This window comes from Vipera berus (assembly GCF_964194415.1).
Source record: "Vipera berus genome assembly, chromosome: Z".
In the NCBI taxonomy this organism is placed as follows: Eukaryota; Metazoa; Chordata; class Lepidosauria; order Squamata; family Viperidae; genus Vipera; species Vipera berus.
The window spans coordinates 20078280-20105090 of record NC_138205.1 but is presented as its reverse complement, the minus strand read 5'-3'; the positions used below and the strand labels follow the sequence as shown (position 1 = coordinate 20105090).

At 42.7% G+C, this 26811-nt stretch overlaps 1 protein-coding gene across 5 annotated transcripts; it reads left to right on the top strand.

Moving 5' to 3' along the window:
* Positions 1–162: 162 nt before the first annotated feature.
* Positions 163–21369, top strand: LOC308679136 (leukocyte antigen CD37-like). 5 transcript variants are annotated; one of them, XM_081346413.1, is made up of 10 exons: positions 163–242; positions 3649–3720; positions 3892–3964; positions 6682–6806; positions 8577–8651; positions 10908–11012; positions 12449–12634; positions 15474–15557; positions 16423–16508; positions 19782–21369. In XM_081346413.1, exons 2-10 carry the CDS (start codon positions 3655–3657, stop codon positions 19792–19794), a joined length of 813 nt encoding a protein of 270 aa, XP_081202539.1. In that variant the 5' UTR covers positions 163–242; positions 3649–3654; the 3' UTR covers positions 19795–21369. The 5 variants fall into 5 exon arrangements, with proteins under 5 accessions (XP_081202539.1, XP_081202538.1, XP_081202542.1 ...); XM_081346412.1 differs by having other exon boundaries at positions 169–238; positions 3645–3720; XM_081346414.1 differs by lacking the exon at positions 163–242 and adding an exon at positions 2902–2995 and having other exon boundaries at positions 3645–3720.
* Positions 21370–26811: the final 5442 nt, after the last annotated feature.

Genomic DNA, 26811 nt, shown 5'->3' with positions numbered 1-26811 from the left:
GAACTTTGGAGTCTATTACTTATTCATGACTGAGCCGCGCCTCCCAGCTATTACTCGCAACCAATGAGAAACGAGAGAGGCAAAGGAAGGCGGAGGCGCCCTTGGGGGAGGGAGGGAGGGATGGATGAAGTTTGGAACTGGCTCATCAGAAGACAAAAAGAAAAGAAAAAGGCGATTTTCGCTGTGATAGTAGCAGAAGAGAGAGAGAGAGAGAGGCGAAGGCTGTTTGGCTGATAAGGCAAGTTCAAATGGGCGAGAGGGTTGTAGGGAAGGAGAAAGCTGTTGTGATCAACTCTAACTTAGGTGAGGAAGGCACGGGGGGGAGGGGTTGTTGGAGATCTGGTGCAGGAAGGGCTGATTCCTTCCCCCCCCCCCTTCAAATGACACATTGATTACAAAGGAGTGAATCATGTTGTGAGGAGTGCACAACCATAGTCTGAATTTGGATGGATATGTAATGTCTGCGTGTGTTTGAGGAGTTTAGTAGGCCAGGGCTAAAAGAGGGACCTTGGGGTGTTGAGCTTAAGCGACCGCAGTGAGGTTCTTGAGACCAGGCTATAAATTCATGGTGGTTTAATGCTAGCTAAGTCAAATAAATCTGCCTTTCCCAGCCTGAGACCTTTCGTTTGCTTGGACTACAGTCCATTATGTTTGCGCATCATGGAGGGGAGGTTTTTGTATGTAGAGGGTTGTGTGAAGCAGGAGGTGAGTGGTGGGCAGGTGAATGCCGTTGTTGAGTGCTTTAAAGGTGGTTGTGAGAATTGTTTTTTTGAGTGAGAGAGATGGGAACAGGAAGGAAAATGCTCCGCCGACTGAGAATATGGAACCACACAAAATTGTAAAAAGGCATCTTAGTTGTGTTAGTGTATTTGTGCATTTGGACAGCCCAGAGATAAGTGTCCTTGAATATTGCCGAATAAGGTGGCTTTCAAGAAACTGAAAACTAGTTTGTGAAAGTCCAAATGCTTTTTCTAAACATGCATGTAGGAGAGCACGATTGCGTGCACAATTTCTGGTGCTACTTAATATAATTATGTGGAGTTATATAAGTGGCACAGACTGCAGAGACACCATGTGCATAATGAATATAGCACTGTCTGAAATGTTTTATGAATTGGGGTGTGAAAAAGTGGGGCAAAAGACACCTCATGTTTTCAGAGAGACATGTCTATGAATCTAAATATGGGTTGTCTTCAGTTTTATATTAGAAATTGAAGGGTATAAGTACAGAAATAATTGTGGTGAACACATGCAAAGTAACAAGCAGGGATCTGCAACAGAACTGAATACTATATATCTATTCCATATCTTTTGGGAGAAATGTGGGGAAGAAAGGGAAATAACAATTTAATAGTGTAGTTAGCTATTTTAAAATGGGGATACTCTGCGAAATGCGCAACTTGCATGAGAATAAATGTATGAAGTCTGTTAGCTCTTCTGAGGGAAAGTTAGATGTGTATCGGCAAGGAAGCTAAAATGGCACCTCATGAAGTTTCTGTGAATGTGGGGGTGGGTGGATAGAATCACTTACATCAGTACCCCAGGAAGTGACTATCTTTCGGAGAATCAGTGACACACTAACTCTGAAAACACAGCGCTTCCTCTTCTGCTTCACTCTGAGATGTCTTACAAAACTTTTTCAGTGGTAGGGAAATTCTAGGCAGAAGTTATGATGAAAGTTCCCCTAGTTTTCTGAAGTACCATATCTTGACTGCCTGTGGTTTTTATGCACCTGTTTTCTAAAACTTAAATTCTGGGTATGAAAGTAATAGCATTCTCCTGATGTTACTCCGGCAATTCCCATCCAGTTTTTCCCTATCACCCCAACTTCCCTCCTATTATGGACTCTCAATGTGCTCAGATCTCATTGGTTTGGTTTGTATTTATTTCTCCCACTCTTTTAAAAAAATAAAATCTTGTTTTCATACTGTTTTGGTTTGGTATTTCAATAGACCTTGGGGTTCTACAAGCTTCTAGTATTTTCCTCTCCTTATGCTTACACACATCCATGTGCAAAATCAGAGTTTGATTTTGCTCTTAGTATATAGAACCCTGTTGCTGAACACGGGAAGGTCTGTACAGTATAGTTACATTTCTAGGGCAGCTTTCATCACTCGGATACCCGGCTAATGTGTTGGAAGAGAAGAACTGGAGAAGAAAAGAAATCTTCAGCCTTGAAGAAAAAAATGGATTAACTTTTATTAATAAATTAATAAAATGGAAAATTATGAGAGTTGAAGTCTAACAGGCCTGGAAGATGTCAGGTTGAGGAATGCTGTGATATGTCTCTAAATATAATTTAATGTCTGTGAAATGACTTATTTCAGAGGTTGGGCAATGCCCATGTTTCAGTTGTCATGAATTTTCAGGGGCATCCTAAGGATATGTGTGTGTGTGTGAGAGAGAGAGAGAGAGAGAGAGAGAAAGTCAAAATAAGAGCCCTTCCTCTTTTTTATATCATGTGCACAATATATATAAAAAAGGTTTTGATCAGTTTCTGTTACCCTTTGGCTTGTATTGACCAATTCTGTGGAAACTCCTGACCCATCGGCAGAAGGAAGAACAACATGTATTCTTCAGGAGCAACTTGATATACCTCAGATTTCTTGAACCTGGCAATTTTAAGATGTTGCCTGGTTGGGGAATTCTGGGAGTTAAAGTCCAGACAGTTTAAAATTGCCAAGTTTGAGAAACATTCGTGTACAGCCATGTTCTGTCATTGCTGCACCTTGAGCTGTTTTCAAAGATACAGCCACAATGTCTAGTTGAAAAAACCCTTCAAGATTCAACTTAAGGGTGCGACCTGTTAATCATTTGGAAACAGCTGGCAACTGTCATTGTTATTACCAACAAACTGTGTCTTCCTTGTCAGTGAATAATGTTTTCTTACCTTTTTCAAATAATTTCTGGAATCTTGGAGCTAGCTTCTAGTTCTCTGGAACCAAGTGGGCCATTGCTGTGCTCTCACCCTGCAGATTTCGAGGTTACAATACAGGTAGTTCTCAACTTACAACGGTTGCTTTAGTGACCGTTCAAACTTACAACGGCGCTGAAAAAAAGTGACTGACTGTTTTCCACAGTTATGACTCTTGCAGTATCCCCATGGTCACATGATCAAAATTCAGATGCTTGGCAACTGACTCATATTTATGACAGTTGCAGTGATCACCTTTTGCGACCTTCTGACAAGCAAAGTCAATGGGAAAGCCAGATTCACTTAACAACCATGTTACTAACTTAACAAATGGCAATGATTCACTTAACAATTGTGACAAAAAGGTCATAAAATAAGCCAAAATTCATTTAACAACTCTTTCACTTAGCAACATAAATTTCAGGCTCAATTGTGATCATAAGTCAAGGACTGCCTAGACTCCAATTTTTAGAATCCTTCCTCTTTTTTTAATAAAGTCCCTCAGGAGATGTTCTGGATATTGCCTATACCAGGGGTAGACAACTTTGGCTCTTTTATGACTCGTGGACTTCCAGCTGGCTCAGGAATTCTGGGAGTTGAAGTCCACGAGTCATAAAAGAGCCAAGGTTGCCTACCCCTGGCCTATACTGATGTAGATGGAGCTTGGAAGGGGAATGGGTCTCAGCTAACACAGAATAAAACTCAATGTTTTTTTCTCTCCCTCCAACAGGAAGAAGATAATGTCTCACAAAGGATGTCTCAGTGTTACAAAATACTTCCTCTTTCTCTTCAACCTTTTCTTTTTTGTGAGTACATGGCTGGGGGCCAGTTTGGATAGCCAGCTGGAGAATTATGATTTCCAGCTAGTTCATGAAGCTGTGTTTATGCAGGGTGGGAAAAGAGGAAAGAACGGCTACTATACGTAGATGTATACTTTTTAAAACAATCAAACCAAAAATCTCTTTCCCCTTCTTCAGATCCTTGGAAGTCTGGTCTTCGGCTTTGGCTTATGGATACTTTTTGATCAAAATAATTTTGCTTCCACACTTGGTAAGTTTCCATCTCTCTCAGAGACGGGCCTCCTTCTCTAAATAGCGTAGAGAACTTATGATCATAATTGGGACTGGAAAAATTCATTGTCAAGTGGTGCAGTCATGGGACCACACCTGATTTTATGACCTTTTTTGCCATCGTCATTAAATGAACTATCGTCCTCGGGGTTTTTTATTAGTTTATAATATAAAATACAAAAATACAAAGGAAAATGTTAGGAAAATAGGGGAGGGAGAAGGAAAGGGAAAGGTGTAGGTAGGGAAAGGGGGAAGAAGAAAGAAAAGGCGTTGACTTCCAACTCCCTTTGGTATAGTAAAATAAGATAATAGCATCAAACCTCAGCTTTTTACTTTTACATAATAGTATAAACTAGCCACTTCTGTAACAACAAATCTAAACGGTAAAACCCAAAATCAAATTTACATTTTTTCCCCCACCTCAAGCAGAAGTGGTTTCCAAGTAGAAACAAAAGTAATCGTGTGTTTTTTTCTTTAATGAAGGCAGTCAATTTAGCCATCTCTGTTTACTGCATCAATTTTTGCAGCCATTCATCCATTGTGAGAATCAAAGTGTCCTTCCATTTTTGTGCATAACGTATTCTTGCTGCCATCGATATATATAACATCAAAGTTTCTAAAAGAATTTCCATTCCACCTGCACACACACACTATCTTGCTTGTTAAGTGAGATGTGTGATCTCCATTTTCCAGCCTTCCTTGCCAGCTTCCCCATTGACTTTGCTTGTCATAAGCTGGCAGGATGGTGCAACTGTTGTAAATACAGGTGAAACTCGAAAAATTAGAATATCGTGCAAAAGTTCATTTATTTCAGTAATGCAACTTAAAAGGGGAAACTAATATATGAGATAGACTCATTACATGCAAAGCACGATAGTTCAAGCCGTGATTTGTCATAATTGTGATGATTATGGCGTACAGCTCATGAAAACCCCAAATCCACAATCTCAGAAAATTAGAATATTGTGAAAAGGTGCAATATTCTAGGCTCAAAAAGTGTCCCACTCTAATCAGCTAATTAAGCCATAACACCTGCAAAGGGTTCCTGAGCCTTTAAATGGTCTCTCAGTCTGGTTCAGTAGGAATCACAATCATGGGGAAGACTGCTGACCTAGCAGTTGTGCAGAAAACCATCACTGACACCCTCCATAAGGAGGGAAAGCCTCAAAAGGTAATTGCAAAAGAAGTTGGATGTTCCCCAAGTGCTGTATCAAAGCACATTAATAGAAAGTTATGTGGAAGGGAAAAGTGTGGAAGAAAAAGCTGCACAAGCAGCAGGGATGACCGCAGCCTGGAGAGGATTGTCAGGAAAAGGCCATTCAACAGTGTTGGGGACTTTCACAAGGAGTGGACTGAGGCTGGAGTCAGTGCATCAAGAGGCACCACACACAGACGGATCCTGGACATGGGCTTCAAATGTCGTATTCCTTTTGTCAAGCTGCTCCTGAACAACAAACAACGTCAGAAGCGTCTTACCTGGGCTAAAGAAAAACAGACCTGGTCTGTTGCTCAGTGGTCCAAAGTCCTCTTTTCTGATGAGAGCAACTTTTGCATCTCATTTGGAAACCAAGGACCCAGAGTCTGGAGGAAGAATGGAGAGGCACACACTGCAAGATGCTTGAAGTCCAGTGTGAAGTTTCCGCAGTCTCTGTTGATTTGGGGAGCCGTGTCATCTGCTGGAGTTGGTCCATTGTGCTTCATTAAGTCCAGGGTCAACGCAGCTGTCTAGCAGGAGATTTTGGAGCACTTCATGCTTCCTTCCACAGACGAGCTTTATGGGGATGCTGACTTCATTTTCCAGCGGGACTTGGCACCTGCCCACACTGCCAAAAGCACCAAAACCTGGTTTTGGTGACCGTGAGATTACTGTGCTTGATTGGCCAGCAAATTCACCTGACCTGAACCCCATAGAGAATCTATGGGGCATTGCCAAGAGAAAGATGAGAGACATGAGACCGAACAATGCAGAAGAGCTGAAGGCTGCTATTGAAGCATCAGTGCCATAGGCTGATAGCTTCCATGCCACGCCGCATTGAGGCACTAATTGCTGCAAAAGGGGCCCAAACCAAGTACTGAGTACATATGCATGCTTATACTTTTCAGAGGTCCGATATTGTTCTATGTACACTCCTTGTTTTATTGATTGCATGTAATATTCTAATTTTCTGAGATTGTGGATTTGGGGTTTTCATGAGCTGTACGCCATAATCATCACAATTATGACAAATCACGGCTTGAACTATCTTGCTTTGCATGTAATGAGTCTATCTCATATATTAGTTTCCCCTTTTAAGTTGCATTACTGAAATAAATGAACTTTTGCACGATATTCTAATTTTTCGCGTTTCACCTGTACATGTCAGTTGCCAAGCATCTGAGTCACAATCACATGACTGTCACAATGCTGCAGCAGTTGTAAGTGCAAAGATCAGTTATAAATCACATTTTCAATGCCATTTTGATGTTGAATAGTCACTAAGCGAATGGTTGTAAGTCAAGGACGATGTAGCTCTTTTTCAAAAGACTTATGCTTCTTTGGACGTAGGCCCAGTAAACCAGGCTTGGTTCTTCCAAACATTTATGTCAGCTGAGGAACAAGGAAAGAATAGAGACTGCTTATTATTATTGACTTCTTTTCTCTCATTTGTACCTTTTCAGTTCTTGATTGTTCTGATCTCTTCCTTCCTTCCTTCACAGGATCCTCATATTATGCTCTCAAAATATGGTCCTACATTTTCTCGGGTGTGGGCATCCTAACAATGTTATTGGGATTTCTTGGATGCTTGGGCTCTCTCAAGGAAATCAAGTGTATGCTAGGATTTGTAAGTAGCTGGGTAGAAGCTGTGGGCCTCTGTTCTGGTGTTGTCTAAGATTGGGAAATAACATTTATTGGGTTCAGTCAGGTAGGAACATCATGTTGCTCCTGTATGCAAAATGATGCTCCTCTTAAATTATTATTATTATTATTATTATTATTATTATTATTATTATTATTATTATTATTATTATTATTATTATTATTATTATTATTATTATTATTATTATTATTAAAAAAGCACTATAAATACTTCACCAAATGGAACAAGTTTTGAAAGATTTTGGTGATCTTTTCAGGAAGACAAAAGCCTTCTGAAGTTTTGAGATGAAACATTTAAGTTCTAAGAAATTTGGTGGGCAATTTGAGAAGAATATTTTAACCATGTGATGCAGACGTGTGGGATAGAGTTTAGGGTGAGAAAAAGTTGCCAACTCCTGGATTAAAGCAACAAATTCTGGAAACTAAGATTTTTTCTGGAAACTGGATCTTCAGGCTAAGACAGTGAGGTAACATGAAAGCGAGGAATTCCTGCACTTGAAAGACTGTGAATAATCTTTACTGTGGGGTCACTTGGTGCTCTCTGAGCATGGTCGTTTTCTTGCAAATGTTTCATTGCCAAACTAAGTAACTTCATCCATGACTAATACTGATGATGTTACCTAATTTGGTAATGAAACGTCTCCAAGAAAACTACCAAAATCAAACAGTAACAAGGATCCCACGATCAACGCCGAACTACAAAAAAATCTATTCTGTTGGAATCATTACTCTATAAAACAACAGAAAAAGCTGATGTACTTTATTTGGAGGATAGGTGTAACTGTGCTGACACTTCAATTACAACAGACATATCAAACACAAGGCCCGGGGCCCGGATCCGGCCCGCGAAGTGGTTTTATGTGGCCCGCGAACCCATCCTGGAAACAGTGAGGGAACGGCCCCCACTGCCTTGGCCCTGGCCCAGAGACCCTCCTTCTGCCAGAGACCCTCAGATCTGTCCCGCTCCTGCCCAGGCCCCCCATAGGCACCCTTGATGTGAACGATGTAGAGCTGGCCATGCCCACCCAGTAGGCTATACGCACTCTAGCCACGCCCACCCAGTAGGCCACGCCCACCCTGGCCATATCCACCTGGCCCCTTGAGGGCAACCGCAATGCTGATGTGGCCCTCAATGAAATTGAGTTTGACACCCCTGAATTACAAGAAGAATTCATGAATACTATATGTGGACATTTCATCTTTAATATAAGACTGATATATTGATAAAACGATGGCACAGCATTCTAGTTAATGAGTGGCTCAGGGGATCCCTCTACACACGGGTAGAAATCCGGTTGGGTACCTTTTAATAACACAGCAGAATAAAGGCAGGAGAACCTGTATAGTTCATGATGTGGTAATTTCCCAAGAGGCTTTTGTAGTGGGAAATGCAGAAAGGTAATTAGGCTGTGTGGTATTTTCCCTTTGCCGTGATATATTCGGTACCTTGTGATTTAGCTGCAGATGAGGTTTCAATGTTTACAGCAGTGGTTTTCAGTTTTTAATGACGGCTGCTAGATTTTTTTTTAATGGCGATTACTTGGAGGTCGGGTATAGCATGTGTCTGAATTTTAATAATACTTATCAGATATAGGCAGAAATGCAGATTAAAAATAAATTTAGCGTGCTTGTTTGTAAGAAACCTGAAGAAACGTTCATGTGAATGAATGAATGAATAATTGATACCATGGTGACGTTGAGTGATTTTGTTGGCCTTTTCTCTCTCCATCAATAGTACTTTGCCTTCCTGTTGCTCCTGTTTGTTGGTCAAGTCACCATTGCAATCTTGATACAGACACATAGCAACACGGTAAGCAGTGTTGTAAAATCAGAAGGTTTCTCATAAAATGCTCATCATACACCTATTTCAACAATGCTTCATTCTACCAGGAAGGATTTTCTCCCCCTTCTCATTCCCTTCTTTTTTAATTTTACCCCTAGTCTTTGATCTGGTCTACATACTGGATAGCAGCCTTCCCCAAAATCATGCCCCTTGATTGCTGAATGCTTCTTTGCAGATACAATGGCCCACGTATGCAAGGGAATCTACTGTTCTCTAGATCAGGGGTCCCCAGCCCCTGGGCTGTGGGCTGTTCAAAACTGGGCCGTGCAAGTGGCGGGCGAGCGTGCAGAACCTTTCCCTCTCCCCCACCGCCAAAACTGGTCCGCAAACCCAGAATGGTTAAATCTAGATGTTAAAACCCACCAAAATCAATAAAAGATTTGCTGGACCAAAAGAGATTTGTAATAAAGCATCTGGAGAGAAAGGTATTTCTAAACTAGCTCACTACTTGCATATCCTGGTTTTCCCTTTACAAGAATTCCTGGGGAGAAAACAGTGTGATCCTGTAATGTGATCTGAAATATAATACTGTGTTCCACCATTTTGCAACTTTACTAGCTAGACCAGTGATGGCGAACCTTTTAGAGATCGAGCGCCCAAAATGCAACCCAAAACCCACTTATGTATTGTCGGGTGCTGGGTGGGCGTGGTCTATTGGGTGGGTGTGGCCAATTGGGTGGGCGTGGTTGTGGTGGTAACGGCAGACTGGGTGGGACTAAAAAGTTCAATCAATCAATTCCAACTTTGCAAGATCTTTTTTTCCCATGAGAAGTTGAAACTGATTGATTGAACCTTTTTTTTTTTTTGCACACGGCAGCGGAGGCCTAAAGCGAAAAGGTTTTATAAAACCCAGCTGAAGGCCTTGGACTGGGGCGACGGCGTGTGTGCCCACAGAGAGGGCTCTGCATGGCACACGTGCCATAGGTTCGCCACCACGGAGCTAGACTAAATCCTTTCTCTTTTTTTTCTTTTTCCCTTTCCCTTTCTCTTTCTCTGCCCAGAACCCAAAAAAATGGGTGGGGGAGGGATGACTAGGGCCTGTGAAAGAGAAGAATCAATTTAGACTCGATATTTCTGTGTCCTTCTCTTAGTGACTCACAGATGTGGGGTGGCATAAGAGAAGATCTGTGGCAGGGTATATAAAAGAGTGAGAGAAAAGATATATAGATATAGATATAGAGATAGATAGATAGATAGATAGATAGATAGATAGATAGATAGATAGATAGATAGATAGATAGATAGATAGATAGAGGTATAGATATAGATATAGATATAGATGATATAGATATAGATATAGATAGATAGATATAGATATATATAGATATATCTTTTCTCTCACTCTTTTATATACCCTGCCACAGAGAATATATATATTCTCTCCAGAAGTAAATGTGATGTTGGTACATTATGATTTACAAATCATGTGATTTGTTAATTAGAAAAATGTCTGCTTTTTGCCACTCTTTTTTTATCTGGGCTTACACTACAGCCAAAGTTAGCCGTAAATAAACTTCGCATCCTCTTTGGTTTGAACTTTTGTCCACTAAGAGTAGAGTTTGGGCAGAACCTCCCATTCTACTCCAAATAAAGGTAGTCCTTGACTTACAACAGTTCATTTACTGACCATTCAAAGTTACAACGGCACGGAAAAAATGACTCATGACCATTTTCCATATAACTATAACAACCGTTGCAGCATCCCCAGGGTCACATGATCAAAATTCAGGCACTTTGCAATTGACTCATATTTCTGACGGTTGCAGTGTCCCAGGGACAGGTGGTCCCCTTTTGCGACCTTCTGACAAGCAAGGTCAATGGGGAAGCCGGATTCCCTTAGCAACAGTGTTACTAATTCAACCCCTGCAGCGATTCGCTTAGCCACTGGGGTAAGAAAGGTTGCAAAATGGAGCAAAACCCACTGAACAAATGTCTTGCTTAGCAACAGACATTTTGGGCTCAATTGTGTTCGTAAGTCGAGGACTGCCTGTAAATGTAATCCAGATTTTATTCCTGGTTGGTTTGTTTGTTTTGAAAGAAATGGGCACCTGCTTTTCTGGCTTTGAACCAAGCCTCATCTGTCAAGGAAGACTTGTCTCCTCTTCTCCACCCTGGGAGGACTCCAGAGAAAACAGGATGTTGATCTGTCACTGCTAGATGCACCTTTGTTTTTACATATGATATAAAGAGCCTAACCAGGTTTGCTATTCCTCCCACATGCAGATCAGTTCGACAGTGGCTGGGCACGTCAAAACCATCATTACAGGTTATGGAACAAACGCATCCCTTTCAGATCATGGTGACAGCTGGGATTTTGTGCAAGAGCAGGTCAGCTGGCTTCCTGTCATGTCACTGTAACAGTAATGTTAGTTTTTCCATCCTTTACCTCCATTGATGTGATTCTTTGGGGACATACTTGGCTGTATGTAGGGTGACTCACATAACATGCTAAGCCATAAGGTGGTTTGTTTAGATTTGGTGTGCCTGGTGTGCTGGGTGGAGGTAGCCATACGGCTTGAAAGTCATGATACGTGAATTTTAAATAATTCTGGTTGACAGGGTGAAAGCCATGTTGGATGAGTACAGCCATAATACAGTCAACCTACAACTGAACTTAGTTCGTTCATCAGGTATGGCTATGATGCCATATTTACTAATATTGATTGCATATATAAGTAATGCTGTGGTGGTACAATGGTTAAAATGCAGCATTGCAGGCTAATTCAGCTCCCTGCCAGGAGTTCAGTCCTCACCGGTTCAAGGTTGACTCAGCCTTCCATCCTTCCGAGGTCAGTAAAATGAGGACCCAGGTTGTTGGGGGCAATATGGTGACTGTGTAAACCGCTTAGAGAGGGCTATAAAGCACCGTAAAGCAATATATAATCATAGTCATAAAGTTGGAAGGGACCTTGGAGGTCATCTAGTCCAACCCCCTGCTCAGGCAGGAAACCCTATACCATCTCCGACAAATGGCTGCCCAGTCTCTTCTTAAAAACTTCCAGTGTTGGAGCATTCACCACTTCTGGAGGCAGGTTGTTCCACTGGTTAATTGTTCTAACTGTCAGGAAGTTTCTCCTTAATTCTAGGTTGCTTCTCTCCTTGATTAGTTTCCACCCGTTGCTTCTTCTCCTGCCTTCGGGCGCTTTGGAGAATAGCTTGACTCCCTCTTCTTTGTGGCAGCCCCTGAGATATTGGGACACTGCTATCATGTCACCCCTAGTCCTTCTCTTCATTAAACTAAACTACACATACCCAATTTCAGCAACTTTTCCTTATATGTTTCAGCCTCCAGAACTCTAATCATCCTTGTTGCTCTAAGTCTAAGTGCTATTGCTATACAGCCTGCTTTTCTCCGTATTGGAGCTCAAGTTGGCATAAATAAGAGCAGTTGCTCTCACCCTTGGCAACTTGAAGATCTGTGGACTTCAACTCCCAGAATGCCCCAGCCAGCATGTTCATTTTAAGAGTTCCAGGAGTTGAAGTCCATACATCTTCAAGTTGTCAAGGTTGAGAAACATAGCATAAGAGATTTTATGGAGTCTCCCATTTAGGCATGGACCAAGCTCATATTTGCTTAATTTCAGCAAAGTTGTGCCAACCCTGTGCTGGGGAACTCTCTTCCTCTAGTAGTTTTTTTTCCTGTTGCAGGATAAAAAGCAGTGATTTTCTTAAAACGGATGATTCCAGTACACAGACAGGAAAGTTTTTGTCTCTCCAACCATCTTCTCTTTCTCACTGTCTTCAATCCCATCTCTTTGTCTTAGTTCCAATGCTGTGGCTGGACAGGCTGGACAGACTGGATGGAAAATAGCAGAGTCAGAAATGCCTCCAACAAACAGTTTCCATGCTCCTGTCGTAACACCTCTGTTCTACATTCAGCCAACAACAGAACAACTGCCAAGCCGCCCCTCTTTTGCCAAGCAGAGGGACAGTTGCCAATCAACAATAGAGTGAGTAGCCCACACATTGTTCCTCGGGTTGGGGGGGCACAATGCAGTCTAGCCCCTTTGGATACTTGTGGTGACGGCTGCATTCCTCTGTTGACATAAAACAGTTTTTTAAAAACTTGACCCAGATCCTGCAGGGGAAAAAATCATGGAATGCCAGCATTCTCTGTGCCCACCAGTATTTGTATCCAGAATGTTGAGGCAGAGCCTTGGTGGAGCAGTGGGCTAATGCCTCCTTAAGTAACACCAGCCGCCTGCAATTAGTGCAGGTTCGAGTCCCACCAGGCTCAGCTTTCCATCCTTCCGAGGTAGGTAAAATGAGGACCCAGATTGTTGGGGGCAATAAGCTGACTTTGTAATAATGCCGCTTGGGGCCCCCCCGAAAGCCCTAATAAGCAGGCATATACATAGAATGAAGGCTATTGCTAAGCACGTTGATTTGTGCTTCTTAGACTGTAAGCCGCCCTGAGTCTTCGGAGAAGGGCGGGATATAAATGGGATTAAATAAAAAAAGTTGTTCAAAAGGGGGCAGGGAAGTGATTGTAGGACAGTGTCTGAAAAGGATGCCAGTTCTTGCTCATCGGGGAGAGAGGGAGAATTTGTGCACAAAATTTTAAGCTTGCCACGTTCGTTCTCCTGTTTAGTTTCTGAAAAGAGATGGCTTAAGAGGCAATTGGGTACGGCGGATGGTTGTAAAATAAAAAATAAAAAAATACATAGGAAGGAGAGCATAGATGGAGCGGCTTATTCCAATGCATTTGGGAGATGCCAAATTGAGGGGAACTGTAATAGATCTTCCGGTAAAAGATCTTCCAAAACAGGGTGCCGTATATTGATTGATTGATTCCAATTTTGAGACTGTCCAACTCCTTGTCAACTGATTGGCTTACAAATAAACAAAACATAGAAAACGTGGCAAACGAGAAGAGCAAAACTAAGCTAAATTAAAAGGGAACACCCACCCCCACCCCACCCCACTGCCCCAACCATCCTGTCTGGGTGAATATCCAGGGGTTTTTTAGTGATTTCTGGAACATCATAACAGCTTTTGTCCAGTTTGGCAGTCTCTAGGCGGGTGGTTGATTTGATGGTAGCCAGAAATAGGACCGTTCAGAATGAAAAAAATATTTTTTCCCCTATCCTATCCACTTATTTTCATGTATTGATTTCCATATCACCATGCCATTGCACCTCGTTCTTATTTTCCCCCCACCATGAAAGAATAGAATTAACCTACTTGCAAAAAGCAGTTGTACAGAAGAGAATTACACACTATTTTGGGACCATAGTTGATATATCCATTTGATTGTTGTTGTTGTTGTTAGTTACGAAGTCATGTCCAACCCATTGCGACCCCATGGACAACGTTCCTCCAGGCCTTCCTGTCCTCTACAATCTTCTGGAGTCCATTTAAGCTCACGCCTACTGCTTCAGTGACTCCATCCAGCCACCTCATTCTCTGTCGTCCCCTTCTTCTCTTGCCCTCAACCTTTCCCAGCATTAGGCTCTTCTCCAGTGAGTCCTTCCTTTTCATTAGGTGGCCAAAGTATTTGAGTTTCAACTTCAGGATCTGGCCTTCTAAAGAGCAGTCAGGGTTGATCTCCTCGCGGACTGACCGGTTTGATCGCCTTGCAGTCCAAGGGACTCGCAGGAGTCTTCTCCAGCACCATAGTTCAAAGGCCTCCATTCTTTGGCGCTCAGCCTTTCTTACGGTCCAACTTTCACAGCCATACATTGCAACTGGGAAGACCATGCATAGCCTTGACTATACGCACTTTTGTTGGCAGGGTATCCATTTGATATAAGTGTTTATTTCTGAGTAGCATGCATTTCTGCCTACAAAAATGGTATGATAAAATGAGAAGCCATTGTGCATGATTATAATAATGCTATTTAAAAAGAAACGAAGAGTACTGAGAACAAAGCCTCTACCCACAGCCCAAAATGGGGGTTCTAGCTTATAATGAAAGCCAAGTCTTATACCTCTCCTAGCCCGCAACAGGGTAGGGCTAATCAGATTTCGGGGTTACGTTATTCCAAACAAGCAACGGAGAAGATTGCATCTCGGGCCTTGTAAGCAGCCTCCTTAAGGAAAAGGGCTTGGAGTGAATCTCTTTGGATGGACACAAGCTACCGTTGCTCTTGTAAACATGTAGGCCCTTAGCCATAAGAGGTATCGATTTCAGCCTCTTTCTGCTGAGTCCTTAAAACAAGCAGCCAGTTGGTGCGGGAGTGATGAAAGGAAATAGGTATTCATACATTGCAAAAGTAATTTGTGGGACTCGATGCTTCCAGCTGCCTGCAATTAGTGCAGGTTCGCATCCCACCAGGCTCAAGGTTGACTCAGCCTTCCATCCTTCCGAGGTAGGTAAAATGAGGATTGTTGGGGGCAATTAAGCTGACTTTGTAATAATGCCGCTTGGGATGTGTGTGAAAACCCTAATAAGCAGGCATATACATAGAATGAAGGCTACTGCTAAGCTTGTAAGCCGCCCTGAGTCTTCAGAGAAGGGCGGGATATAAATGGAATTAAAATAAATAAAATAAATAAATATGGAGAAGGACAGTGCCATGGGTGTTTCTGAACATTAGTAAGCGAGATTCGTAAAGGAAAGGACTAGCAAAGGCAAGGCTAGGGTCAGAACACAGAAAACAAAGGTGAGGTGTTCTTTCCTGATTTGTGTGTGTGTGTGTCTGTGTGTGTGTGAGAGAGAGTTTTTTGGCTATATCTGCTGAGCTGCAATGTGGGAGTGAGCGAGATGTGCCTTATAACTGATCTGACAAGGGTTGTCCTTGGAAGTCCATCTGATGCTCCTTTTTAATGTATTTTGTCCATTTGCAGGGCTGCAGGGAGAGTGTCCAAACCTGGCTGAACAATAACCTCATCAGCATTGTAGGGATCTGCCTTGGGATTGCTCTCCTAGAGGTAAGCACTCCTCAGTGACGACTGGGTACAGCTACCTTTCTACCAATAGAAATGCAGAAATAACAACAGGGATGTGCAAATATTGATAGGTTTGGAAAAGGTCAAGGTCAAGGTTCCCCCGCACATGCGTGCTAGTCGTTTCTGACTCTAGGGGACGGTGCTCATCTCCGTTTCAAAGCCGAAGAGCCAGCGCTTGTCTGAGGACGTCTACATGGTCATGTGGCCGGCATGACTAGACGCCAAAGGCGCACGGAACGCTGTTACCTTCCCACCATAGTGGTCCCTATTTTTCTACTTGCATTTTTACGTGCTTTCGAACTGCTAGGTTGGCAGAAGCTGGGACAAGTAACAGGCGCTCACTCTGCTACACGGCACTCGGGATTCGACCCGCCAAACTGCCGACCTTCTGATCGACAAGCTCAGCGTCCTAACCCACGGAGCCACCGCGTCCCTATTGATAGGTTTGGAGACCTCCCAAAATCATTACAATATAAAATCCCATAAAGGCCACCCTTTCATCCTCCGGAATATTAAGCTAAATATTTATTCTTTGATGCTGTTTTCATGGAATTCAGATTTGCGTTGTTTTGAGATCTAATTTTTTTTAAAGCATCCAATAGTCCTATAGCTCCCTGAGTACTTTGCTGTTTGACGATGGAATGATCCAAACGTGGGTTTGTTTGTTTTTCCTGCCTGGCTAAGGTGCCATTATATTTCTGCCATCAAGTCTCCCTACCAATCTACTCATTCCGAGCAGGAGGCATTGCTGGTGGACAGCTGAAATGTTTATATGTGCTTGGTTGTGAGTGCATTACGTGATCAAGAATTGAGGTCTTTATCTCCTCATCCTGGATCTTTCTTGTAGTTACTGCAGCTGCTGTGCATGTTGCTGGTCACTGCATTAGAACACAAGGACCTGCATAGAGGTGACACCCAGGAGATCCCTAACAGGTGGCTAAAGGGAGTGCATAGATGCTTCCACCTTTCTGCCGTGCCTCGTTATTTGTGTCTTGCTACGTTGGGAAGGATGTGTTACTTCTTCTCTGTGCATGTCCTTTTCTGTGTGACCTGTGTGGCTCATGAGTGCAGTGCAGGGACTACTGATTTTTCTTGGGTGCAAGCGTTGGCCAGGAAAGCTGCTGTCATCCCCAAACATCCTAGTGTCATGCTTGTGTATTTGCAGGGAAGGTGCTCAGCAAAAGTTGTGTTTCTGAGAGATCCCATACCAATCCTTGTGAATTCACCTAGTCCATTTCCTCTGTCTGGCACTCGACACATCTGCTGGATTATAATGTAGAGTAGCAATTTTAGAAATGTGATTTAGGCCAGAAAGACTTGGGATCAAGTCTTTAGGAGCCATAGTGGTGCAGTGGCTAGAATGCGGTATTGCAGGCTAATTCTGCTGACTGTCAGGGGTTCGATCCTCACCGGCTCAAGGTTAAGTCAGCCTTCCATCCTTCCAAGGTCAATAAAAAGAGGACCCAGATTGTTGGGGGCAATATGCTGACTCCGTAAACCTCTGAGAGAGGCTGTAAAGCACTGTGAAGCAGTATATAAGTCTAAGTGCTATTGCTATTGCTATCACGTTTACTCTAACTGTAGTTTATTGGCTAATTTTATTTATTTATTTATTTTAATCCCATTTATATCCCGCCCTTCTCCGAAGACTCAGGGCGGCTTACAATCTAAAGCACAAATCAATGTGCTTAGCAATAGCCTTCATTCTATGTATATGCCTGCTTATTAGGGCTTTCATACACCCCCCAAGCGGCATTATTACAAAGTCAGCTTATTGCCCCCAACAACCTGGGTCCTCATTTTACCTACCTCGGAAGGATGGAAGGCTGAGTCAACCTTGAGCCTGGTGGGACGCGAACCTGCACTAATTGCAGGCAGCTGGTGTTACTTAAGGAGGCATTAGCCCACTGCTCCACCAAGGCTGTTGGGCCATTCACTCTTTCAGCCCAAACCTGGACAGCGGTTACTTGTTAACATAAAAGGAGATCCTCTGTGGAGCTCCTGTGAGCTTTTGCACAAAACAATGCAAGAAATAACAATTCTCATCACTCCAAACCAGCACAGCCAGTGGTTCCTAGGGGTGATGGCCAATGTAGTCCAACACAACTGGAGGAGACATCAAATAGCCTTCTCTATGAGCATGTGTGGAGATTACCTTTCTGGGAATCGGTTGTTCTCCTTACTGACTTTCTGAATTGGCTGGAAGACAGTCGTGTGTGTGTGTGTGTGTGTGTAGGTTAAAAGTAGTTTGTTTTAGAAAATTGCAATCGATTGTGTTACTTCCATTTTTTTTAAAGAAAAGCAAACACAGCTGTTTGTGCTGTTTTGTAAGATTTTTTTTTTTAAATGAACTGGCTTATATCCTAAGGGCCTGGATTTTAAAGAAAGAAGTAGTTGAATGAATGAATCTTTATTGTCAAAGTACAACTATGTATACATTGAGATTAGCTGAGCCTAGAGGAACATAGTGTTTTTCTGATATTTCCCAATGAGAATCAGATAGATTTGGAAACCCATGAAATTAATCTAATTTCTGATACGGATCTAAATTTAAAAATGAGAGATGCCTGCAGTTCTTTTCCAAAGGCCCCGTAATGAATTCTGCTTCTTTCACTATCCCTCCTGTCTGTACTTCTAAGGCCATCCAAGAAGAGCTTTTTAACCTTTGGGCCTTTTATGGGTAAGCCATGCCTGTGGTTGCAGCCCAAACCTTTAGCTTCTTCCAGTGTGCTTTTGATATGCTGACTGCTGGGTATACGCATATGCCCGCTGTGTTTCTCAACACCTACGCACCCTACCCTTGGCACAGGTCTAGGCATGTCTGAAAAGGCGACATGTTGATTTGCTTCCCAAAGTGATGCTTGAGCCCCTGGGATACGTTGGTGCTACTCCTTAATTCTCCCTTGTTTCTGAAACCTCTTCCCATTTTTATAATCTTTTAAATTATTTCACATACCTGCTGCACAGGGACATCTACCTGGAGTTCTGGCAAGGTAATTCATTCCAAAGCATTGTCAGGCCTGAATGTTCCTTTAGTACAAATGTGTCAATGTCCACCATGCTTTGTTTTCCCCACCCTATCCCACCTTTGCAGGTTTAATGTCTTGCCTGCATCTTCTGCTGTTGCAAAAAGAGCTTTGCTGCCCCCCCAGGGCCAAAATGAAACATGTCATGGTATGGGGGGGCAAGAACTACAGGTGTTACAGTTACTTGAGCACCAGTAAGGAGAACTGGAGAGGGCAAATGCAGCAGAGAACAACAACAACAACAACAACAACAACAAAAAGCAGTTTAAGAGAGATTCAAATGCTACAGGGCAAAGACTCACCCCTTTTTAAGCATTGATAGTCATCTTCCTTCCTTCCAGCAAGATGTATTCTATAGGTCGGTTAGGCCACCTCGGCTCTTTTATGACTCGTGGACTTCAACTCCCAGAATTCCTGAGTCAGCTATGCTCATAAAAGAGCCGAGGTGGCCTACCCCTGCTATAGGTCATTCTGGTTTCCGTAGCTTCTTTCCATCGTATTTACTTTCCCTGTGGTGGATTATATTTCAAGAATCCCGCAGCCAACCTTAGCATTGCTGATCCATGTGTCTGGAGAGCACCCAGATAAGGGAAAGCACTTCAAGGATAATGGGGACTGTAGTTCAGCAGACATGAAAGGCACCTGGTTGGGTTCAATAAGGATTCAGAGATAGGTAATGTACTCATGAGTTGTAATTTCATAGCCTAGGTCTAGACCAGGGGTCTTCAAACTTGGCCCTTTTATGACTTGTGGACTCCCAGAATTCCTCAGCCAGCATGTCTGGCTGAGGAATTCTGGGAGTTGAAGTCCACAAGTCATAAAAGGGCCAAATTTGAAGACCCCTGGTCTAGACACTATGGCTTCTTTACAACCTATGGACTTCAACTGCTGGGCTGGCTGAGGAATTCTGGGAGTTGAAGTTCACAGGTCATGAAGGGGCCACAGGTGGCACGCATCCAACCTTCCCAGTGCAATGGATTCCCAACTTCCAGAAATCACAAACAGAAATACTGGAGATTAAAGTCTAACCAATCTGAAGGTTATGGGATCAAATTGAGAATCTTATATAATCTTATTTTTAAGTTGCTTTGCAAACTGTCCCAAATGCGGAGTTTACCTTTTCTTATGATAGAAGTGTGTTTGCTGTTTCTTTTATTAAAATCTCTCTTTTTCCCCACAGCTCTTCCTCATGATGGTATCGATGTTTCTGTGTAAAACCACTGGTCCCAACTACGACAAGCTTGCTCGTTATTCCTAGGCAAACAAACTTTGGGGGGAAATGGCATTGAAGAACATTCCGTCTTATTTAGACATTCCACCAGGGTTTTAAAACCGTACATTGTAGAGCTGCAGTTATGTTCAGCAAGTTTACTATCTCACTTTCTTGTCCTAATTGATCCAGTCTTGGAAACTGAGATGAAACTTTCAAGAATCAGAGCAACCAATAAGAAAACAGTAATATGAAACAGGTTTTTACCTTCAGTTAGTTAAAGATAATTTAGCTCTCTAAAAATTATAGCCGTATCGGCTTTTGGCTTCACATAAATCCCTAAAATAAGGTAAGAGTTCTATGTTTTTATATTGCATTGCCCTGGAATGCACAGATTTTAACAGCCAAGTTCTGGTCTACTTTTGCATGAGAACTATTTAACCGTAAATTACTTATTGCTAGGATCTGTCAAATACAACCTGGAAAAATTATTTGTTAAGAGCATATTCATATTATGCATTCAACACTGCCCCCAAATCCTTTAATATGGCTGTTTTAGAGGTAAAGCTAAAAAAATTACTTTTAAAAAAAAAATGAAACTCGCACTGTTATTTAGTTAACAGTTCGGGCTGTGAATTAAGGGCGGGGTTGACCCACCTGATTGGACCAAGAATTTTTGTATCCTTCCTGCAACCATTGGGGTGTGATCTATTCAGCCAGATTTCAAACATTCTCAACCCTACGTAGGATATAACCAAACTTGAACGTTCTGTGTTCTACGCTACCCTTGACGTGTACTTTAGTATTTAGCCTTTTGTACCGCAATCTTGTCTTGATTTGGTTGAATTAATCCATGTTGAAAGCAGCTCAGTTAAGAGGGCTGCATTTCTCACGTATGTTTGGACTAAACTGTTCCGTCACAAGTCTTTTCCTCTTGTTGGAGAAAAGGCACAAGGAACCCGAAGTCCATCTGATAGTGTTCGTTGGTGGCTCCTAAGTGTCCCAGCCTTTATAGACAGTGGTAAGGAATGTTGAGTGACAAGTTCCACAGCACTGAATCTGCAAACCTTTGGTGGAGCTCATGACCGCTAGCTAGTTCAGAGGCAGGATATACCTGGTCTGGAATGAAGCAAGAGGTCTGTTTGCACTGGGAATGTGTTGATATGGCCATTGACACTTCTGTGGATTTTTGAATGGTGCCTCTTTACTGCCCCCATCTCCCCAGCAGGTGCAAATGAAGGCTTTATTGAGCCCCCAAAATTGGACATGGTTTTGTGTTGCGCCTTGCACATTTACAAGCCTGTACAGGGGCAGATGAGAGAACCTTTTTTTTTTTTGCTTTTCGCTTTTTTTGGTGGTATTTATATATTCAGCCTGGATGTTTTAAAACAGAAGTACAAAGGGGGAAATAGTTTGAGCAAGAGGATGCAGGTGGAATGAGGTACCTATATAATTTCACCTCCTTTCTCAATTTACTGTGGTTTGTTCTTCACAGAACTGGGGTTTTTTTAAAAAAAAAATTCTATTTTGTAAATAAAAATGGATCCATGAACAGTTGTGTTTGGTTCTTTGAACTTGGATGTAAAAAAGCGTTTAGCTATTTGCGACAGGTGAATATCCATAGCTCATGTAAGGCGAGGGTGGAAGTTCGTTCTCCCAGCTTTGTGGGTTGGTTTCTGAATGTTTCGTTGCCAGACTAGGTAACATCTTCAATGGAGTTTAGGGAAGCTACTTAGCTACTTCTCCAAAAGAATGGATGTACCGATACCAATAGCAGGGCTTTTCAGCCATTGGTACGGGTACCACCTGTGGTACATTGGCACCTGGCAGGTGGTACGTGACCATCCTAGAAAAGTGGTAGCAGGGGAGGGGAATGAGCTGAACCGGTGGCAGCAACTGCACAAGCCTGAGGAAGAGATGGCTGGAGCTGCAGGGCTGTGAGGGCTCAGCGGAAGCGCCAGGATCAACACTTCCTCAGGGCTGTCAGGGCTCAGTGGAAGTGCCAGGATCAGCACCAGGCTCCAGCAGGAACTCAGCACTGATCCTGGCACTTCTGCTGAGCCCAGAAGAAGCACTGATCAGCTGGAAAGTTGCAGCATCTCCAGGGTCTTGTGATTTACATTCAGATGCTTGGCAACTGATTCATATTTATGGCGGTCACTGTCCCAGGGTCATGTGAAGTGACCAAAACCTGCTGCAACCACCCAGCAGAGGGGGGGAAAATAAAAACCAAACACACCCCACCCCACCCCACCCCCGCTGCCAATCCTAAAAAGAAATGCTCACAACAATGAAAACCTCGGACAAGAGGAAGAGCGCGGCCGGGCGGGCAGGCAGTTGTCTTGCTCGGCTGTGGCTTGGGGGGCACTTTTTCCAGTGCCATTGTAACTTCGAACAGTCACTAAGCGAACTGTTGTAAGTTGAGGACTACCTGTACTTCATCACTTTTTTCCTTTTTTTTTGGTCATCAAGTTTTTGAAACCTTGCTAGGCAACTGGTGTTACTCGGATGTTGCCATATCCTAAAAGTGGTACAATGGGTGAAAAGATTGAAAAGCCCTGCCGATAGGATCCCTGGTCCAATAGCCAAGAGCAAGCAAACAAAATAAAAGACATGGCTCCTGGTGAATTCTTAGCCATGCCCCTTAACTACAGGTGAAACTCGAAAAATTAGAATATCGTGCAAAAGTTCATTTATTTCAGTAATGCAACTTAAAAGGGGAAACTAATATATGAGATAGACTCATTACATGCAAAGCAAGATAGTTCAAGCCATGATTTGTCATAATTGTGATGATTATGGCGTACAGCTCATGAAAACCCCAAATTCACAATCTCAGAAAATTAGAATATTACATGCAATCAATAAAACAAGGAGTGTACATAGAACAATATCAGACCTCTGAAAAGTATAAGCATGCATATGTACTCAGTACTTGGTTTGGGCCCCTTTTGCAGCAATTACTGCCTCAATGCGGCGTGGCATGGAAGCTATCAGCCTGTGGCACTGCTGAGGTGTTATGGAAGACCAGGATGCTTCAATAGCGGCCTTCAGCTCTTCTGCATTGTTCGGCCTCATGTCACTCATCTTTCTCTTGGCAATGCCCCATAGATTCTCTATGGGGTTCAGGTCAGGTGAGTTTGCTGGCCAATCAAGCACAGTAATCCCAGAGTCATTGAACCAGGTTTTGGTGCTTTTGGCAGTGTGGGCAGGTGCCAGGTCCCGCTGGAAAATGAAGTCAGCATCCCCATAAAGCTCGTCTGCGGAAGGAAGCATGAAGTGCTCCAAAATCTCCTGGTAGACGGCTGCGTTGACCCTGGACTTAATGAAGCACAGTGGACCAACACCAGCAGATGACATGGCTCCCCAAATCAACACAGACTGTGGAAACTTCACACTGGACTTCAAGCATCTTGCAGTGTGTGCCTCTCCATTCTTCCTCCAGACTCTGGGTCCTTGGTTTCCAAATGAGATGCAAAAGTTGCTCTCATCAGAAAAGAGGACTTTGGACCACTGAGCAACAGACCAGGTCTGTTTTTCTTTAGCCCAGGTAAGACGCTTCTGACGTTGTTTGTTGTTCAGGAGCGGCTTGACAAGAGGAATACGACATTTGAAGCCCATGTCCAGGAACCGTCTCTGTGTGGTGCCTCTTGATGCACTGACTCCAGCCTCAGTCCACTCCTTGTGAAAGTCCCCAACACTTTTGAATGGCCTTTTCCTGACAATCCTCTCCAAGCTGCGGTCATCCCTGCTGCTTGTGCACCTTTTTCTTCCACAACTTTCTATTAATGTGCTTTGATACAGCACTTGGGGAGCATCCAACTTCTTTTGCAAGTACCTTTTGAGGCTTTCCCTCCTTATGGAGGGTGTCAATGATGATTTTCTGTACAACTGTCAGGTCAGCAGTCTTCCCCATGATTGTGATTCCTACTGAACCAGACTGAGAGACCATTTAAAGGCTCAGGAACCCTTTGCAGGTGTTATGGCTTAATTAGCTGATTAGAGTGGGACACTTTGACCCTAGAATATTGCAGCTTTTCGCAATATTCTAATTTTCTGAGATTGTGGATTTGGGGTTTTCATGAGCTGTATGCCATAATCATCACAATTATGACAAATCACGGCTTGAACTATCTTGCTTTGCATGTAATGAGTCTATCTCATATATTAGTTTCCCCTTTTAAGTTGCATTACTGAAATAAATGAACTTTTGCACGATATTCTAATTTTTTGACTTTCCCCTGTAACTCTGGCTGACCAGTCGATGCTAATCAGCTGGTTTTGAATCATAAGGGTGCCTCCTGAGACATAACAGACTTCTGATGAGTTGCATGCAGCAAATTGCTAGAAACTGGAATTTAGGATTTGTCCTAGAACAGTAGCTTTAGCTAAGGAGCGATAGTCCTTTTACAAGGATTCCTTGTTTTGCTGGGCTGGACTTCTTTCACAAGGGGTAAGTGATGGAGCTTCTTCTAACTAACTCTTTGATACATCTGATTACTCCTATTTAGCTGGACCTTTTCTGAATTTGAGATCAAACAAGGAATAAATGCTTCATTGTAGCTGGCAATAAATCTGATGCGGAGTTGATTCCAGATGGTTGCAAGCTGCCTCGATTTAGGGCCCAGCTAAATGCCCATAATATGTATTGTCTTAGCTCTGGTACCATCTTTTCTTTGCAAAAAAAAAAAAAAAAGATCAAAGTCAGTCTATAGCTGGAGTGGGCAACATGATACTTAGGCTATGTGAAGCTCCTGTTTGCAGCCCATGAACCCATTTTAAATGCATGTTTGAATTTTTGAAATGTGATTTCTTGGAGGAAAGCATAGCAGTCCTGTGCAAATATCTAGAGTAATTGCAACACAAACACACACACACAAATCTCTCTCTCACACAAACTACAAGACCTAGTGGTCCCAGATAACCAAAAAGCTGCCCACTACTGGTTGAAGTATATCCATGCTCCACTTTTTTCAAAAGTGCGCCGATTTTCATCCAAATTCTGGAGACACCGCTACTCTTGGTAAAACAAGTTGCAAGGCAGAATAATATTAGTGTTTTGTTTGATTGAGAAGCCCCTCCCTCTACTTATGACCTCAGTGGAGCCCAACATTTCTGTCGCTGAGTGAGACAAGTTGTTAGAGTTTTGCCCCATTTTACAACCTTTCTTGCCAGTTGTGAAGTGAATCATTGCAGCTGTGAAGTTAGTAACATGATGGTTAAGTGAATCTAGCTTCCCCATTGACTTTGCTTGTCAAAAGGTTGCAAAAGGTGATTACATGAACCTGGGATGCTGCAGCTGTCGTAGATAGGAGCCAATTGCCAAGCACCCAAATTTTGATCACACAACTGTGGCCCTGCTACAACGGTTGTGTGAAAAATGGTCCTAATTCACTTTCCCCCCCAGTGCTGCTGTAACTTCAAATGGTCATTAAATGAATTGTAAGTTGAAAACTACCTGTATATTGTCCCCCTTTCCTACCAAAGAGGGAGACACAGAAGCAACTGCAAGTGCCAAAAAGATGATAATCAAGAACATACGTTTAGCCAGATAAAGCTTCTTCAGATCAAACAATGTAACAAAGCTCGGTTTCCTTTTATATTTTTGTTGCATTTAAGATTGGGATTATGTGCGGAATGGAAGAAGGTGGTAATTTTAATTCCAGAGCTGAAAACATAATGCCATTCATTCTCCAAAATTTGGACAGCTATTTTTTTTTTAAAAAAATGCTTCTTTAGCTATAAAAGTCCTTGGCAGCAGAAAGCGAGAGAAAGGCGGCTTAGAAGACCACGTTTCTGTTTCCTGCTATTAATGTTCTTGCCAATCTTTAATTACTCGTATGAGTAATATTAAAATGCCTCCCAGCTGCACTTCAAAGATACGTGGCTTACTACATGATCTCACGCTCACTGTGTAGTTGAAGCCTGAGTTTTGCAAGGCAATACCTTCCTACCATGTGAATTGTTCTCTGCTTTTGAAATGACACCGACGTGAGCCTCAAACTCCTCGGCTGCAAAGGAGAAATTTAGACAACTGAGACAAGAATTTGGCCAAGCAAGGGGGTTGTTAAGGGAGCAACATCCAATTTTGCCACTTTTTTTTTTTTGCCATGGCTGTTAAGCAAATCGTGGTTTTTAAGTGACTCTGGCTTGCCCCCATTGACTTGGGTTTGTCAGAAACCAGCTGGGAAGGTCATACGTGGCAATCACATGGCTCCCTTGCTATTACTATTTTATTAGCTGATAATGTGTAATAGAAAAATACAGCACCCAACGCGATCATGTGATCAAAATGTGGGTGCTTGGCAACCGGCATATATTTATGATGGTTTTAGCATTCTGGAATCATGTGAACAAAGCAATCACGACTCCTGAATGCTAAAACCGTCATAAATATATGCCGGTTGCCAAGCACCCAAATTTTGATCATGCAGGTGCTGTGATGTCGTAAGTGCAAGGAATGGTTGTTTAGTCACTGGTCCGAGTGCTACTGTTAACTTCAACGGTCCCTAAGCGAGTAGTTTTAAGGTCAAAGATTACCTGTACTCCACAAAGGAGATCAATCCAACACCGGACGAGAATTCAAATTTGACTTAAAAGTTGTATTAAACCTTAATATCATTACTGCCAATGTAAATAACAGTCTTCAACTTGATCACATTAAACCCTTCAGTTTGGTGGACTCTTAAAGGGATCTGGGGAGTGATGTGAATTGGGAGCATCAGGTTATGCTCTCCTGGCACAAACCTTTCCCTAGAGCCTGACGTAAGAGTGTAGGAGTGGTTTTACTCTTCAGCAGTTTGTGAGAATTAAGTTATAACGCACATCGAAGCCTGACCGTCTTTCAAAACAGGAGTGCGAAGAAATGCCATTTCTTCTTGTAACACGGAGTGTTAGAGCCCAGAGAAGCATTCACATGGGACATTGTCAGAGGAGAACTGGAAGGATACAAATGGAGTTGAGGTTGACTATTGTCCTCAACAGGCTGAAGATGACCTGA

What these genes read in the sequence shown, in the direction of transcription:
- LOC308679136 (XM_081346413.1), top strand. Translation starts at nt 3,655, where the DNA reads ATGTCTCACAAAGGATGTCTCAGTGTTACAAAATACTTCCTCTTTCTC. An exon ending in TAATTTTGCTTCCACACTTG is followed by an intron (nt 3,965 to 6,681) that starts GTAAGTTTCCAT and finishes CTTCCTTCACAG; the next exon opens with GATCCTCATATTATGCTCTC. An exon ending in AGTTGCCAATCAACAATAGA is followed by an intron (nt 12,635 to 15,473) that starts GTGAGTAGCCCA and finishes GTCCATTTGCAG; the next exon opens with GGCTGCAGGGAGAGTGTCCA.